Source organism: Parus major, chromosome Z, assembly GCF_001522545.3.
Source record: "Parus major isolate Abel chromosome Z, Parus_major1.1, whole genome shotgun sequence".
NCBI lineage: Eukaryota > Metazoa > Chordata > Aves > Passeriformes > Paridae > Parus > Parus major.
Genome location: NC_031799.1, coordinates 67,705,740 through 67,722,681, shown reverse-complemented (window position 1 = coordinate 67,722,681; position 16,942 = coordinate 67,705,740). Strand labels below are relative to the sequence as shown.

At 37.3% G+C, this 16,942-nt stretch overlaps 1 protein-coding gene across 2 annotated transcripts in view; it reads right to left on the bottom strand.

The window, feature by feature from the left end:
- Positions 1-16,942, bottom strand: part of MAN2A1 (mannosidase alpha class 2A member 1) — a 118,590-nt gene that overhangs the window by 101,243 nt on the left and 405 nt on the right. Inside the window, exons 1-2 of one of the 2 annotated variants that reach the window (XM_033520317.1) lie at positions 16,812-16,828; positions 4,838-5,098 (exon numbers count right to left, since the gene is read on the bottom strand). Coding sequence is in view for 1 of the 2 variants with exons in the window: in XM_015653535.1 (XP_015509021.1) it covers positions 4,838-5,098 (261 nt within the window). In the remaining variant the exon portion in view is untranslated. Of the gene's footprint in view, positions 1-4,837; positions 5,099-16,811; positions 16,829-16,942 lie in introns of those variants that run through there. The other variant, XM_015653535.1, reaches the window with a different exon arrangement.

Below are 16,942 nucleotides of genomic sequence, written 5' to 3'. Positions count from 1 at the left end.
CCAGGATTAACTTTATTCTCAATTCTCTACCTCCCCTGAGAGGTGCAGGGAGGTGGAGAAGGGGGATTATGGTGAGTTCATCACATGTTGTTTCTCCATCCACTTTTTCCACAGGGAAAAGTCCTTCCCCTGCTGCAGCGTGGAACTTCTCGCATGGGAAACAGTCCCCCATGAACTTCTCCAGCATGAGTCCTTCCCATAGGCTACAGTGCTTCATGAACTGCTCCAGCACAGGGTGCAGTGCTTCAGGAACAGCCTGCTCCAGTTTGGGTTCCCCACAGCCACAAGTCCTTCCAGGAAACCTGCTCCAGTGTGGGCCCCTCTCTCCACAGGGCCTCAGGTCTTGCCAGAAGCTTCTTCCAGCACGGACCTCCCATGGCATCACAGCTTTCTTGGGCATCATCCTGCTCCAGTTGGGGTCCTGCACAGACTGCAGGGGGATCTCCATGGGCTGCAGGGGCTCAGGGGCTTCATCACATGCTGCACCATGGGCTGCAGGGAAATCTCAGCTCTAGCACCTGGGGCACCTCCTGCCCCTCCTTCTCCACTGGTCCAGGTGTCTGCAGAGCTGTTCTTCTCACATACTCTCTTCTCCTCTCTCTTTTCTGGCCACAATTACTTCTATACAGTATCATTTTTTCCCCCGTCTTAAATCTGTTATCCCAGATTTATCCCAATCACCACCACGTGATTGGCCCAGCCTTGGCCAGAGGTGGATCCAACTTGGAGCCACTTGGCACTGACTATCCGGACATGGGGGAAACTTCCCACGACTTCTCAAAGAGGACATACAGTCCCCACCCCCAGCAAAACCAAATTTAATACAGAGAGGAATACAGAAATATTCTCTGAGCTCCCAGAGAAGATGTCAGGAAAGCTAAAGGAAAAATGGCATTTAATCCAGCCAGGAATGTCAAAGGCATCAAGAAGAGCTTCTGTGAGCAGACAGGTGACTAAAAGAAAGCCAGGGTCTGCTGAATGAGGGAGAGCAATACAGAACATGGGAAAACTGAGGTACTGAATGCCTTCTTCACCTCAGTCCTTATCTGCAAGATTTACCTTCAGGAGCTGAGGAAGTATGTCCTTCTTGAAACAGGGACAGCTCAAGGAATACCTAAAGCAATTGGACACATCTCAATCCATGGGCCCTGGTGGGATGCACCCATGAGTGCTGGCTGTTGTCACTGAAAGGCCACACTTAAAAAGCTTTGAATGATCATGGTGATTAGGAGAAGTGCCCAAAGACTGGAGAAAAGCAACATCACTCCTATCTTCAAGAATGGTAAGAAGGAGCACCCAGGAGACCAAAGGCAGAGAGTGCAGGGAAGGTGGAGCCCAGAGATAGGGTCAGAGGTGATAGGCACACACTGAAGATTCCTCCTGAATATCAGGAAAAGCTTTTTCCCTGTGAGGGTGACCAAGCACTGGTACAGGTTATCCAGTCAGGCTGTGCAATCAGCATCCTTGGAGATATTGAAAAGTCACCTGGATGTGAGCCTGGACACCTGACTCTTAGTGGCCCTGCCTTAGCAGGTGGTTGGACAAGATGACACCCAGACTTTCCTAGCAACCTCAACCATTCAGTCATTTTGTGATTCAAAGATTAATTAAAAGCAGTTTAAAAAAAATCAAGGAAAAAAAAATTAAAAACTTCCACTGTAATCAGCTAAAGCCAGACCAAGCTGAAATCTTTACACTTATGACAAGACATCTAAAAGACAGAAGTTGAATCTTTTTTCTCTTTCATACACCATCCTCAGTAGGAATTGAGCAAAGGGTTAATTACAAATTGCATCATCACTCAAACAAGTTGCATGATTGCAAATAAAGAACAAATTCCAAGCCAGTCAGTAAAAAGCAAAAGAAGTTAAAGGAAGAATTTCATGGAGATATTTAAATTCACATCTAATTATAAAATACTGATACAGTGAGAAAGGATTTTGTAAAAACAGTAGACACATAGAAATTGAAAAAGGATGCTGCCTGTCTTCATTGTGGCTGCTTCAGAAGACAGCCATGTTGCTACAAGATTTTTATTAGAACATTGGGAAGATTATCAGTTGTCTTTTTTCTATATGGGCTTATTCTTTCTCTATACTGAAGGACTCAAACTGCTGAAATCATATAAATCTCATGAAAACATCATAACATCCTAACAGTGAATACTAAACTACTGCTCAGAAGAAATAAAAGCTTCTATTGCATCTCTTCAAGCCACCTTTTCAAAGAATGATTCATGTGTAATTTTCAAAAAGAGTAATATTAATAAGCCTAATGTTAGGTGGTTCAGTAGTTGAAATGGACAAGACAGGAGACACCTCACTGTATTATTTAAAAGACCTTCCAGCCCAGCACAACGGCTATTGAGAATTCCATCTTCTCTGAGCACAAATGCCAGATACTTCTTCTCTAAACTGAAAAAGTATTAGATCATATCCATATTTAATCCAGCCACCTTCATTTTTGTGGGTTTATTTTTTTTGGGAAAAAAGTAGACATTAGTCTTTTGCTTGACTTAAATTATAGCATTCTCAAGTCTGCTGTATTTTCAGTTTCCAGCTCTATTACAGTTTTCTGCCTACTTACAAACAGCACAAGTAGCAAGTAAACAATTTCTTGATTTATAATTCCTCAATGAAAAAAACATCCTTCAGCCGTCTCATCTGAGAATCTTTTTATCTCATGTTGTTAGCAACTTGGTTTTTCTGTTTTATGAAATCACATCTTTGAGTAGCGAATCTAGCAATATTTATCACTGTACCATCACAAGTTTTTTTTAATCCATATTTGAATACTTTCTTACAGTGGTTTCTCCATTATCTGAGACTATAACCAACTTCCATGATTTAGTCAATGAAGACCCTTTTGCCTTCATTCCATAAAGTTATTTTTTTATCCAAACAACTTAATCTCACCTATATTAGCTCTTAGTACTTCCTAGTCTCTTATACACCCACCTGAGAAACAAACATGGGAAAAGTAATGTAAAAATCTCTGGGTTAAAGTTAGTGTTTACAAACAGCAGCAATTAACACATATTTCTTTCAAAAAGTGCTCAAAATACTTACTGAAAATGTTTCAAATAAATTAACTGAGCATGCAGAATACATCAGGGTTGGTAAAGTATTAAATAGTAAAACTGTTTTCAGTTTTACTATTTAGATCAGTGATTTAGATCAGCTCATTAATGTGGTGCTAGAGGAATTCTGCTAAAGTCAAGGTCTTAGATTCCATAACTGAAATGCAATTCAGATTCACAGGATGGGAAACTAACTGTATACAGCAGCACTTTTAAAGTGACTTAATGATGGCAGTGAATAACCTGCTGAGCACCCGAGAGTGCACTGCAATGCAATGACACAGAAAACATTAAAGCCCTCCCTTCCTGCACAAGGGGGAACTGTAGAGGAATAATGTTGGCTTCTTATGTACATGCAAATGTACTTAAAAGTAAACAAAATTATCCAAAAACAATTTAGTTACAACAGCGTCCCATTAGGTGCATTGGGTGACAGGAGGTGTATTTTCTGCAAGTGTGAAGGAAAAAGCAAAAAACAGTTTTAAAAAATATCTTTTACCTTCCATTCATGGAAGGTAACATTCTGAAGAATGTTATATGCCCCCAAGAATTTAAGACAAAATATGTTATCTCAAAATTCATTCACTAGAACTTATTTCTAATGCACATAAAAAAGTAGATCACCTAACATGGTAACAGACTGCATGATGAATAACCTGTTTATAATCCACTAACTTGAAAGCCTGTAACCACAAGTCCAGATGCTTCACTACCCTGCACAGAAATCTTGATGCATATCAGACAGAAAAAGAGGTCTTCAGATACTTCCTTTAAAAAGTCTACTTTCTCTATGAAAGACACTAAGGTAGTGCCTATCCCTGAAGAGTTCAACGGTATTAAGCATGACACATCAGAGGTTACAACTGTTATAATATGTGTATTTATTTGTTTGAAGTCCACTATCTTTCTCCTGCAATAGAAACACTTTAAATTCTAAAATGAGAAAACTGGACTTCAAAATTTAATCTTTGCTTTAGTGTACTATGAATATTTATAGTACTTCCACAAGACTCACAAAAACAGTACAGATCAGAAACTTCACAGAGTAGTCTCAGTGCTCCTGAATCACTCCATTAAAACTGAATATATAAGAGTCCATGAACCCACGAGCATCACCAGAAAGCAAAATAAATTCAACTTGAAGTGTTTGACTTTAAAAACTTCAACCTCCCAGGTCATGCCAACCAGTCAACATAGTATATGTTTCTCCTTTCTGATCGTATCTACACAAACTGGAGACACACAGGAATGCTGAAATACAGGAATGTCTTTCAAAAGCGAACAAAGGAGTGAAGATTTTTTTTGAAATTACTAATTCTTGAACATTCTTTATGTCCCCATCAAACTTCATCTACATATATGTCCCTAAAAGTAAAATCTATTTAAACCAAGACTACCCACTATTTCCAACTTATTTTTCATCAGTCTTAGAAGAGTTTGAAGAAACTCAAAGATATTTTCAAATAAATTATTTCCAAAGAACTAATGGGACAATAACTACCATGTTTTATTTGGTTTCTTTTAAAAAACTTTTAAGCTTTCTCAAATGTTGGCTCTTCAAAATCATTATTCAATTTCCAGAGAATTTTTAAAAAAGATACAAAGGAACAGTTTCATAACATCTGCTAAACACAGCAGTCACTTCAACAATTCTATTATGTCTTAGTACCAAGGTTTTAGCAGCAACGTGACATTTTCAGAATTAAACACATAGCGACAGCTTAAACTCCAGCAGAATCAGAAAGGCATACTGCTTACCTGTACACCTGAACTGTGACTTCCACTTTTTGAAGCAAACAAACAGTCCTCAGAATCAACTGCAAGCAAAACTGAAGCAGAAGGGAACAGCTCAGAAAGAGATCCTTGACTGAAGTTTATAGCCTCTGGATTTTTTTGTCCATCCTTTACTGATTCACTCAGATTGATCACAGAATCACGTATGTTTGAAATAATCTCATTATTTTCTGCCAGCAGGCGCTCTAAATGATCTATTTTTTCTTGCAATATTGAAAGCTGGCCCTGGGGGAGAGGAAGAAAAAAAGTAAAGTTTAATTATTTTTCAGAAAAATTCTTGACAGACCCAAAAAAAAACCAGCAAAAAGCAACAACAAAAATTTTACAACAGTGTGTGATCACATAAAAATTCAAATATATCTTTATTTTATATTTTACATAAAGACAAACTAATAAGGAATTCACCCAATACACAGAACTTCCTCTTTTCAGTACAAGAGAAAATAGCAAATGATACTTTTTTTATCTATGAACTTGAATTCACAGCACAAGACTTAATCAGTGATACAAAGATACTCTTTAAAGTCTTACAGTGTCAAGTAGCAATTATATCTAATTCAACTTTTTTCACATCTTTCATTTTCAAAAGACTGATCTTTTCATTTATCAGAACATCAAACAGAAAGCAATTTTTTACAAGTCACTCACTTCGTGATTGATTAAGAGGATATTGTAAACATTTCAAGTTTTTCCTGTACATGTAAAATATTTCAATAAACAATAAAGAAATAATATATTAATAATATAAAATAATAATTTAATATAAATAATACCATAAATACCACTTTTGTGATTTTCAGCAGAAGTTGGAGAGAAATCAACAAAATAACTTTATTAGAGTAAGAGATCCCCTAACTGCCTGATCATAGGAATAATCTGTATAATTGGACCATTAAAATAATCAAGAAAAACCCGTAAAAGAGACTAATGGCATTTTCAGTTAGAAGGTCATCTCCAGCTGCCAAACAACTGGATTTTGTAGATATTCTAGAGAGCTCCACAAGAGGAAGGCTGCAGAACAACACCAGTGTGAATTAAAAGAAGCCAACACATCTTCCAGGGCAACTTGGAAAGAAGAGACAGATCCCACAAAGCAATTTAATAGCATCTAATCACTGTACTGCTGGAATGCAGGTGGAAGCACAGCCTAATAAGACACCTTAAAATGCCACCACCTTCTCATGTACTGGCCACTGATTCCAAATTATTTGAGGGATGCTTTTTATCAGGCATGAATGTGTTAGCTTTTACAGAATCAAAAAGGCCAGATTATTTAATATGATCCTAGAGATATTTCATCATTAACAGTAATTTCTTTATTTCCTCAGAATGACTTTAATGTAACAAGAAATGACAAGAGAAGAAAAAATTCAGTCACTTTCTATTACTAAAGTTGAATTTAGACCCCAAATTATACAACGTATGATTAGATATTTTTGAAAGCAGCTGTCATAACAGCAAAACTTGCTGCAGTTTCAGGCATCTACATTTTACAGTTACATTCAGCACAAATACCAGACAGCTACTCTGTGACTTACGATTTTAATGACTTTTTCTCAGCACCACGGCCTTACTTTCTTAGGTCTATAGTATAAAATTCAAAACAACATCTGGATGTGATACATTTTTTCCCTTCAACAGTAATACACTTGAAATATTTGCATTTTTCTTTTCAGCAATTGTAGCAAAGGATTAGGTCTCCTTCCTAAATAGATGTATACATTCTTTCAAATTCTATTGACTTTGCGAAGCCTGCAGAAATTTTAAAAAAAAAACAAAACCAAAAAAAAACCGACAACAAAAAACCTTACCAAGAGTTACCAACTAGTTTCTTTGGAAGGTGTTTTTAATTTTCAGACAATATGTTTTAGTATTTCTTTAAACCTATTGGTTTGTCTCAGCATTTTATGTGCTGTGTGAAGCACTGATCACTACTTGTTGTTTATGTTTCTTAGATTGATACATACTGACAACAGTAAGAGGTTTTAAAATGCAACACAGGCAGACAGCTATTGCTCCCTAAAAAAAACAAAAATATATTTTGCCAACAGAATCAGATTAAGCTAATTGAGATGCAGAACCAACATCCTAGAATCCCAACAGTTTCATGATAAATTCTAGAAACTTATAAAACTGATGAAATGAAAACAAGAAGAAATCAATATGCAGATGATGGAGTACTGAAAAAAAAAAAAATAAAAAAGAATGAAAAAAGAAAAAAAAGGCAAGAAACAGTCTGTAGTCCCATGCCACCTGGTGGCACAAAAGAAACAACCAGACTAAAATCTTTCAAATGCTGTGTTAAAGATACTGTGTGCATATTTACATGTAAAATTAATGCTTTCCTTTGCAGTATCTGATGTTTTGGAAGTAAGAAAGGTTTCTTTACACAAAACCTGATAGACTATTACGCCAGTCAATCTAAAAATAACATATATAAAACAATATTTGATAGGGGCTTCACAGGCTGCCCAAAAGAAGCTCTGATCTTTAGATTCCTAGGAAGTTACAGTACAGCTGCTATCCATAAAAATCATTCCTGGCTTCACTGCATACAACAACAGTTCAGAGTTATCAAGTGTGCACGCAGCTAAAGCACTCACCTATCACACCTATCCCACCACTACCCACACTGTTTCTACAACTATAAAATCAGACAACTGCTTAATTTTTTTTTTTTTTCTCACTCATATATGTTGTAGAAGTACTTTACATATTCTTACACAAAAAGCTTTACATTGCTTAGCAATAGCCTGTCAGCTACCTGGTCACAGAATACACCACCAACCTGGTTTATATCACCTAGCCAGTTATATACTCTCCAGGACAACAGACACAGTGAAAACATATATATATATATATATACACACACATATACATATATATATATATACACACACATATACATATACATATATATATATACATATATATATACACACATAAACCTCATAAAGTAAGTGTTTGATTGATCCTTCCACCAGCATATATTGCCAGTCTCTAGAAGACAGATATAAACTTCCTCCAAATTTGGAGGTCATGTCATATTTCATATCTTTAAGATATACCTTTCATTTAACTTACCATATTTTAAACCTTGAAAAATCTATAACAAGTTCTACCAGTTTACTGTTTATTATGTGACAAAATATTTTTCTTTGTAAACCAAGCTCCCTGTCTACAAATAGTGTAACCAGATAACCTTCAGAAATCAACAACTTCATATGTTGCTACACACATCCAGAAATAATTTGTAAGCTGCAAGGTTTCTGCCAACCTAGGACACTGATTTTCAGAAGTCTGTTGAAGTATGTTACTTTAACTTTGGAGGTAGATCTTCTGTTATTTGGAGAATGAAATCCTGATGAAGACCTCCCACTGTGGAACATAACAGAGGACATTAATACAGAAAATCCTGCTTCCTTTTCTGGAGAGTGTGAGATACATTGTGCCTCTCTTCTAAAGCTTTTAAACATGCCATGTGCTAACTCAACTTGAATGCAAAACATTCAATGAAATAAAAAGATTTGGTTAAGACTTCATGCAATACTCAAGTTAAAAATGCAGAAAATTAAAATTTTGAGATCATCAAAATGGTTTTGCTTTTAGTTGTGAAATGTCATATCTATGAGAATTAACTTTAAGAAACAACAGTGTCTCAGACTAGAAATTGATTCCAGTCTTCATTCAATATGAAAATAATTCATGTCAGGAATCCATTCTCAAGGTGAAAATTTCACATGGATAAAAATTATGCAAAAGCTAGGTCTATTTTCATTGTGCATTCACGTTTGCTTCTTCTTAATTTTAAATAGATATTGCCTGTTCAACAGTAAAATTATTTTAAAAGATGAACTGAATGTGGGAAACACTGCAACTCTTCAAAACAATGAATTTAGCAGATGAAAATAAATTCATTTTCAGCGTTTTTAGAGGAAGGAAACTGTCAAGGCCAAACAGTACCAAACTGAACTTACCCTAAATCTGTTTTATCTTATTAATTGCTAGTAACAGACCAGAAAAACAGATTAAATGCATGTTACAAGGAACACTAAATAGGTCTAATTAAAAGATAAAACATAGATCCTCTCCATTACTAAAACCATACCCCAACAGTTGTTTTTTTTTAATTAAGTTTTCAATTTTTCCACACATTAAAGGGTGAGTAGGGAGATATTTTTTTTTAAAACTTTTTTTAATCTGAGCAGAGATGTACCAATTTTACATTAACCAATTCTGTCTGAAATGTTGGGTTCTGCATGGTTTTGTAGATACTGAATAGCAAAAAATAAGTCATAAATGTTAGCAAAACTATCCCTGACTTCACAGCATCAATTCTTCTCAGAAAAGAAGCAACCTTAATCCAAGGCTGAGAAATGCCTAACTGCATATAAAATTGGAGATACACTAAGTATACCCTAGTACAAGTGAAGAACACTAAAGGATGCTGTTAATTTACATACTTGTTCTAACATAAGGAAACTAAAAGTAATGTGAATCACTTGGCCTACACAACCAGTTAAGAAGTTTGTAACAACAACTTGGTGTGCTTCTCTTTCTTTCATTTTTCTCTGTCTTTATACATTGATGAATGTGTAAATAAAGATTTTATTAAAAAGCAATATATCAAATCCTCCTTCTACTTCACAGCAAAGGAAGCACTTCTACAAGAAGTGCAAAGTGTAATAAGTCTACTGAAAGTAGCTACAGCTGCTTTGATAGGAGAATGGCATCACATGAGCAGCATTCCTGTTCACCACCCTTGTAGTTACACAGGGCTGATACTTAATCAACAGAATTTTCTATTGTGAAGGCAACACAGATCCACACATCTTCCTCCCATTGGGAACAAGAAGTGTCCACACCTGTTAGCTGCCCTGAGAAACCTGCCACTACCACCATATGAATCAACTACATAAACAGCTCCTTATGCTTCAGTCACTCTGAACCCTTCAGCAGTTTTCATGCCCCAAATACTTCAGAGCAGTCTGCTTTCCCACTGCCCTCTGCTCGTCCTTCTCTGTTTGCTTCCGACACTGGTCTGATTTGCAGCTCTCCAGAAAGGAGCACAGTGACACCCAACACAAGGAGGGAAGCCCAGTAACACAATGAGAGTCCAATGTGTTTCATTCTGAGGAAGTAAATAATGTTCAGTTTTTCCTGCCTAAACATTATACATTGCAGAAAAGATCCTAGTTGGAACTTTCATTTCCTGAGTGAGTGCAGACTTCTTCTCTAAATGCAACAGCTTTCAACAGACAGAAGTGATCACTTCATCAGGAAAAAACAGCTAGCCCAAATAATTGAAAAGGGAGTATGATAGGGGCACAGATAAGATCTCATAGAAAGAGGCAGGCAGAGTAAAAATCCAGAGTAGAGACTTTTGATGTTACATGATCTGAAATGTGGTTATTTGCATCCAGACTCAGCCAGCAACCACTGGGAGCTTGGTTCAAAACAAGCCAGAACCCACTCCCTTTCTCACCCACATGAACAAAAAGGAGACCACAGAGGAGTGATCAGTGTCCCTCATTAGAGGCTCTAGTGTACCAAAGAACTGTGGTGAAGAAAGTGGAGCACCACAAAGGATGGAGCTCTCCAAAGGATATGGAATTCGAGGTCATTGCCTATACATATTCACTACAGTAAACAGTGAGGAAACCAGACCCAAAGTCTCATTTTCAGGCTGCACGGAACCGCAGTCATCATAACAGTTTTCTGCACCAGTCTTGTCAGTGACTGTAACCAAGTACAGCTCTAGAAACCACATGCTATCTTTGCCAAAATCTTGATATAAACTCTGATTCCAGCTTACCAAGATGGTGAGACCAGAAGGCATTCTCTGTTCACTATCAGAGCACTGTACAGTGAACAGAAAATATTAAATATGCAATTAAATGGTCACCTCCTGCATAGAAAAAACAAGCAGGTAAAAGTTAAAAATGCAACCCGATGTACCATCAAAGCTGAATATTTGAGTACACTGTTTCAGCATGTATTCCCTTTGCAAGGCAGGATACAGAACAAAAAACAAGCATACAATGTATCAGTTAACGGACAAATAAAAGTTTAAAGGCTTTGCTGATCCATGAAGAGGGCTTATGCATATTTGTGACGCTGAAAAGAACATAAGAATTTTCTACCTTTAAAGTACTGTTCTAAGAAAGCTCACTTTAGAGAGACACTGGAATTCTTCTGAATTAGATAACTACCACAGTCTGTTCTCTTAAGAGAATGAGAAAGTTCTGATCCAAAGATGCAGCAGCCTGACAAATAAATTTTAAGAAGTTGATAGACTTCCATATTTTGATTTATTACCAGAGGCAGCAATAACAAGAATGTTTAATATACTATTAGTACACAGATTTATGTTTGATGCCATTTACAGAGACAAATATAAGGCATGCTGTTAGGGACTACTTTTAATACCATCATCAGTGACCTGAAAGCAAGGAGAAAGAATTCTAGAAATATTCGGTTTAAAATCACTTAAACTGAAAAATATTCACTTTTACTAACACATTTTGTGTTCACCTCCTTGTTGACTCTCCTCCCTATCCTATGCTGAATCTTTATTTAAATGTCTAGCAGTACAAAAGTGAGGCACAACTTATCTGCCGTTAAGAGTAAGAACTTTAATAACAGTTATTTTCATTTGAACAAGTCAAAACTTAATGTGTTAGACAAAGAAAAGCTCAAGTAAGAATAAACTAGAAAACCTTTCTGTGTTTAGTTTATACAGTTAAGTTAGGTAATGATTCTAGGTAGCAGAAGGGTGTGCTCAAATATAGTTAAGAATTACTGATTTGTAGATTATATATTCTGAAAAATACATTTTGCTAAACATTTCACGCCAGATTTAAAGACTGTAATTGAAGGAGCTTCTAATAGCTTCTGCTTGACTGCTACTTAGCCAGAACTTTACACAAAATGTGCAAGCAACAAAAACAAATTCACTCTGTGAACATTAGGAAAACAAAGAATTGTTATTGACCTGTGACTATGTTCACAAAGGCAGCTGCTCCTCCTTTGCAAAATACTAGAAACTGAGCAGAAGTAACCCTAGATTATCATTATTTGCACTCAAGATCATTTCCATGACATTCAAAGGCTTTCAGATTGTGAACTTACTAAGTGTAGCTAATAGGAACTTGTTTGTTTTTAAACAAGTCAACATGTTTCAAATACAGAAAAATTGATTCCTTCTGTGGATGTCTTCACTCAACACTTAATCTCCTCTGATGTAAAATTCACAAGAATGCTAGTAATAGTGTTCACAGTTTTTCAGTGCTCAGAGGTCAAAAATTCAGTACTTCTAAATTATGCACAACTTTAGTTACTACTATTCACATTTTAGAGAGTCAAACAAACATTTCCTAAAATACCTGACCATGCTTCTTTCAGTACTTCTACAAACTGGTCCTGTTCCTTGTTATATAACAAAGGTCAGAAAGCTCCCAAATGAGCTCACAAAAACACACCAGTAACTAAGAACATGCAGCATCAAAACACACGTATCCATACTCCACAGTTGCAATTGACTTCAGCTTCTTCACTATGGCAAAGTACACAGCAATGCTTTAGCTGGAAAAGGTGTGTATAGCGTATCTGTGGGACATGGTACCCACCAGCATGAGCCCAGTAGATACTCCCAGTGGAGGCAGAGCTGCCCTACAGTATTGGAAGGGAATTTAATCCAGCAGACCCCTGGAGTAAAGCTCACCACACAGATCAGAGAACTCTGGTCTTTCTGCCATGAATTTGGTCCTAATTTCCTGCCACTACTGCTCTGCCCTACTGTGATTCCTATTTTGGCCAAGTGGTAATACTGTGAAATTTTTGGCTAACTCAGATGAAATAACACCCCATACAGGAAACAACCACCACTTGCAGTATTTATGCTGGAGTATCTGACACACACATGTGTAAATGCCTTGAAAGCATGAATCCAACAAGAAGCTTTAGCAGTACCAGCTACCAGGACACTTAATGATTTGCTGGAAGGACACTGAAACCAAAAAAAAAAAAAAAACCAACAAAAAAACAAAAAAACAAGTCAGCTACTTATAGAGGAACTGTACTGGATCTCTCCCTTTGACACAGTGCAATCAGCAAGTTCATAAAAGCCATTAACACACATGAGATGAGAGTATGCTTCATATAATGGTGGTCAAAGAGGAAGGTGGGGAAGAAGACACAGTGGGGGCAAAGAGATCTTATTCAAATAACAGCTGATTAGGAAGAAAAACTTTAGGTCCATTAACCTACCAGAATCATAGCAGACTTGACTTTCAAAATACATTTCCAAAAACAATATTTCACACACTGCAGAGATTGTATCCCATAAAACCTAAGCCAAGCCGTGTGAAAAAGCAGTTAGAGGAAAAAGCTCAAGTTCAAAGCATTACCTGTCACATAGTGACAGAGGATGATTCAATGTGATGTTGTTTCCCCTTGCTTAGGCATAAAATTCACTAAGAATTAACTTTCATCCTAAGACTATAGAAAGAGCATGTATTTCTGATGCAAGACACTATTACAATCAAACCCTCCACTTTTTTTTTTTTTTTTTTAAACTGGACTTTTAGTATGTGCCATGAATACTTAGGTGAGAGTCTTAATCAAAATAAACACCCCACAACCCACTAGACTGGTTTTATTCTTCTATATGAGTCCAAAATCCAGAATAGATTCATATGGATTTATCAGTATTTGTTATTCATCTGTATACAATCACACAAGTTCTACAAGGTAAGCTGTTTATTGGTGTCTTCTCAGACTTGATTTGAATGTAGCTTTCAAGTAGTAGCTATCAATGTAGCCCACACATCACTCGTACGTGACACTGCACAGGCAATGTCATAGGACTAAACACCACTTTGAACCTTCCTCAGCTCTGCACAAAATTCCTGAGAGGATATTGTATTGCTGCTAACAAAAACAATACACTCATCCCTTTTCCCACTAAATTCAACTAGAAGAATCTTACACAATGATCTGTACAGACAACTGGTGCAATAATAACTTTGCACCTAATAATAATAACCTTAAAAGTGCACCTAAGACTATCCCTGCACCTTGAGCTCATCTCTGCATAACATTGCAATATGGTTCCTAGCCTTGAGACAGGACACTAGGGCTCATCATATTCTGATATTTGTCCTGAGACAGAAGCATCCCATGGCTAGGAATAGGCTCAGATAGAGCTTATGATATGGTCATCACCAGAATAACATACACTTGACAAATAGGCAGGATCCACAACAATACCTGCAGGAATTACAGAGGAGGGGTCAGTAAGCCTTGATCTACATGTATTATGGATATATACATAATATTATATATTTTTCTCAAATTAACGGTGGCTTCCATTCTATGGCAACATACAGATCTTCTGCTATTATGATTTAAAAGCACCATCAATGACGACAAGGTTATAAATCACTTTGGCTAAAGTTCTATTGTAGTTGCCTTGATGCCACCCTAGCAGAGAGAGGTGTGGCAAACACTCACAGTAAAACTGACTATTGATGCCAGCTTTTCCAACACAAACACCAAAAGAGACACAAAGTTACTGCTGTGTCCCAAGCCTGACCATGAGTTCTGTTTACTACCACAGTGAAAAACATTTAAATATTTGGTTAAAGACACTAAGGTCATCCATCTTGCGAGAACTTGCCCAAAAATTACTCCTACATGACAGTTTTGTTGGTGTCCTGAACCCTCAACCTAGTAAGTTCTGTAAGGACACTCTTGACTACACTGGCCTACACTTAGAAGCCTAAAAGACTGAGTCTGATGCAAGCTACCTTGAGACCACACAAAGAGAAGGCAACTTGCTTTAAAAAACATGGTAAGGAGAGTGGAGCAGCAGTTCTAATAACTTATTTTATTATGTTAATGGCACTAGTTACCATGGCACTTTGGGTAAATACAGCTGAACAGGCCATACGAGCTGAAAATCCCCCATCTTTTGTTCTGGTAGAATTCAAACAGAGTACCTAGATAGCAAATGCTTATAAACTAAACAAGGGACTGCTTCCAGAAGTACCCATTTCTCTGAGCTAATTGTAAGCCACGTAGGTCAGAAAGAACAAACTAATCAATGTTCAACTTCTGGGACATGAAAGGTGACATGTGCTGTTACCAGAACTTCATAGAGAAACAGCAAAGCACCTTGCCAAATCAGAGAGGTATAGTGAATCAAACCAATAACATCTGAAAGAAAATAGAAAGTCTTAATTCCTTTTTCTAAGCTAAAAAATTCTGACCTTTGTCATCAGAAAAGAGAAAGCATTCTTAAATCAACAGTCTGCTGCCACAGTTTTTTACAAACAAAAACAGGTTGAAGGTTTTACATCTGTGGCTAGTTTCACTTAGAGTACTTTGAGCTCTGGCAACACTGTACTGACACAAACAACTTTTTGTCAGCTTAGGCAGTAGTATTAAAGTGTCTCTTTCCTATATTTCTGGAGACTTCTATTCCACTCTTTATCTTTTGCATTTATTTTAAACTGATGTTCTAAAACTCTGAAAGCATTGCTAGGTGTCAGAACTTTTACAGCTGTAACAAAGTGAAACATTTCTACCACAGGCGTAGCAGAAGGAAATGACAAAATCATATGAATTTCATCTGTAACTTCCTCAAAAGACAAAGCAGTAAGAAAGGAAAAGGTAACTGTTCCACCCAAAGGAAGGACCAGAGAAGTTTCTCCAGTGAGAATCAGAAGTCTCAAAGAAATCTAGGCATGGAAAAGACAAAAAAAGAAAACACTCATTGACTCTTCTAGAAGACCAAGGGGAGGGAGGAGGATGAAAGGAGTAACGTGTGCCTCTAGCTGACTGCACCATCTAGAAGGAATAGGCCCGAAAACAGATTAAGGTACCAAAACCATGGTCACAAGAGGTAAGACCATGTTACACCTCTGACCAGGATTACACTGTAAGACAGGAACAGACAGGACCTTCAACTGCAAGACACTGACAAGGGAAGACAAAACACATCTAATAAATCTTTCTTGTTTGCTCAAATATTTCAACCCAAAATCTAACACTAAAAATAAAAAACAACACCCTTTTATGAGTTTAACTGTTCCATACTTCACCTGCATTAAACTTAGCTTGTAGAAAAATGACAGATTAAGTGATTTCCTCACATAAGGTACTGCCCATATCCCCAAAGCAGCACTTGTACTTAGCTGTTACAAGAGTGGCTTGTGGCGTTACCCTCCTGCTGGAGTTACTCATTGAACAGACACAGCTGCTGTAGCCAGTCTTGTCTTGCTCCACTTCTCTTGTTCTCTTACTTCCTGCAAAAACTGAAGGCTGACCTCTGAACTGTAACTTGAAGGAATAAAGGCAGAACAGATCTACTCTCTTTCTTTACATTTAAGTCGAGGTCTTTGTCTTTACCATTAAAATAATCATATCAATTATTACTTTTGCACTGAATGAAACAAGAGAGGTTCTAAAAGAGAGATGATTGTTACTTTTTAACTAAGCTTTTAGTCTCACTCCAGTACTAAACTATACTTTCATTCGGTATGTTTCTAATAAAAGTAAAAATAAGTACCGTGCAAGCATAAATAGGTTATAACTTTGTATTCTATTCTTTGGGGTTTTGCTGGGTTTTTGTTTTTTTTTGTCTATAAGAACACACAGCTGTGTATAGCCAGCGGTATTCTGCCGTTCTGCACAGCAAGAGCGTTGTCTCTGAAATTTATGTTTCTTTTCACAGGAAAACATTGCCAATTATTATAACAGAACCACGACACACAGCTTTCAAACTTCTCTGCCACGCAGCCAACACAGGGAAGTTCAGAACTGAAAAACTGCGTCGTTTAATCATGAGAGGAGCAGTCGGGTCAGCCAGTTATGGCTCCAGCACGGCTCAGCAGAAAGGAAAACAGACACCAAGTCAGCATTTCCCTAAACCTACCTGTTGTTGACACGGCTGAGGTCCCGAGTTCTCAGCTCTCCCCGTCCTGCCCGCGCACGCCCCGCACCCCGCGGAGCCGCCGCATCCGCAGCGCGTCCCCAGCCCGTCCCGTCCCGCCGGGCGAGCTCCGC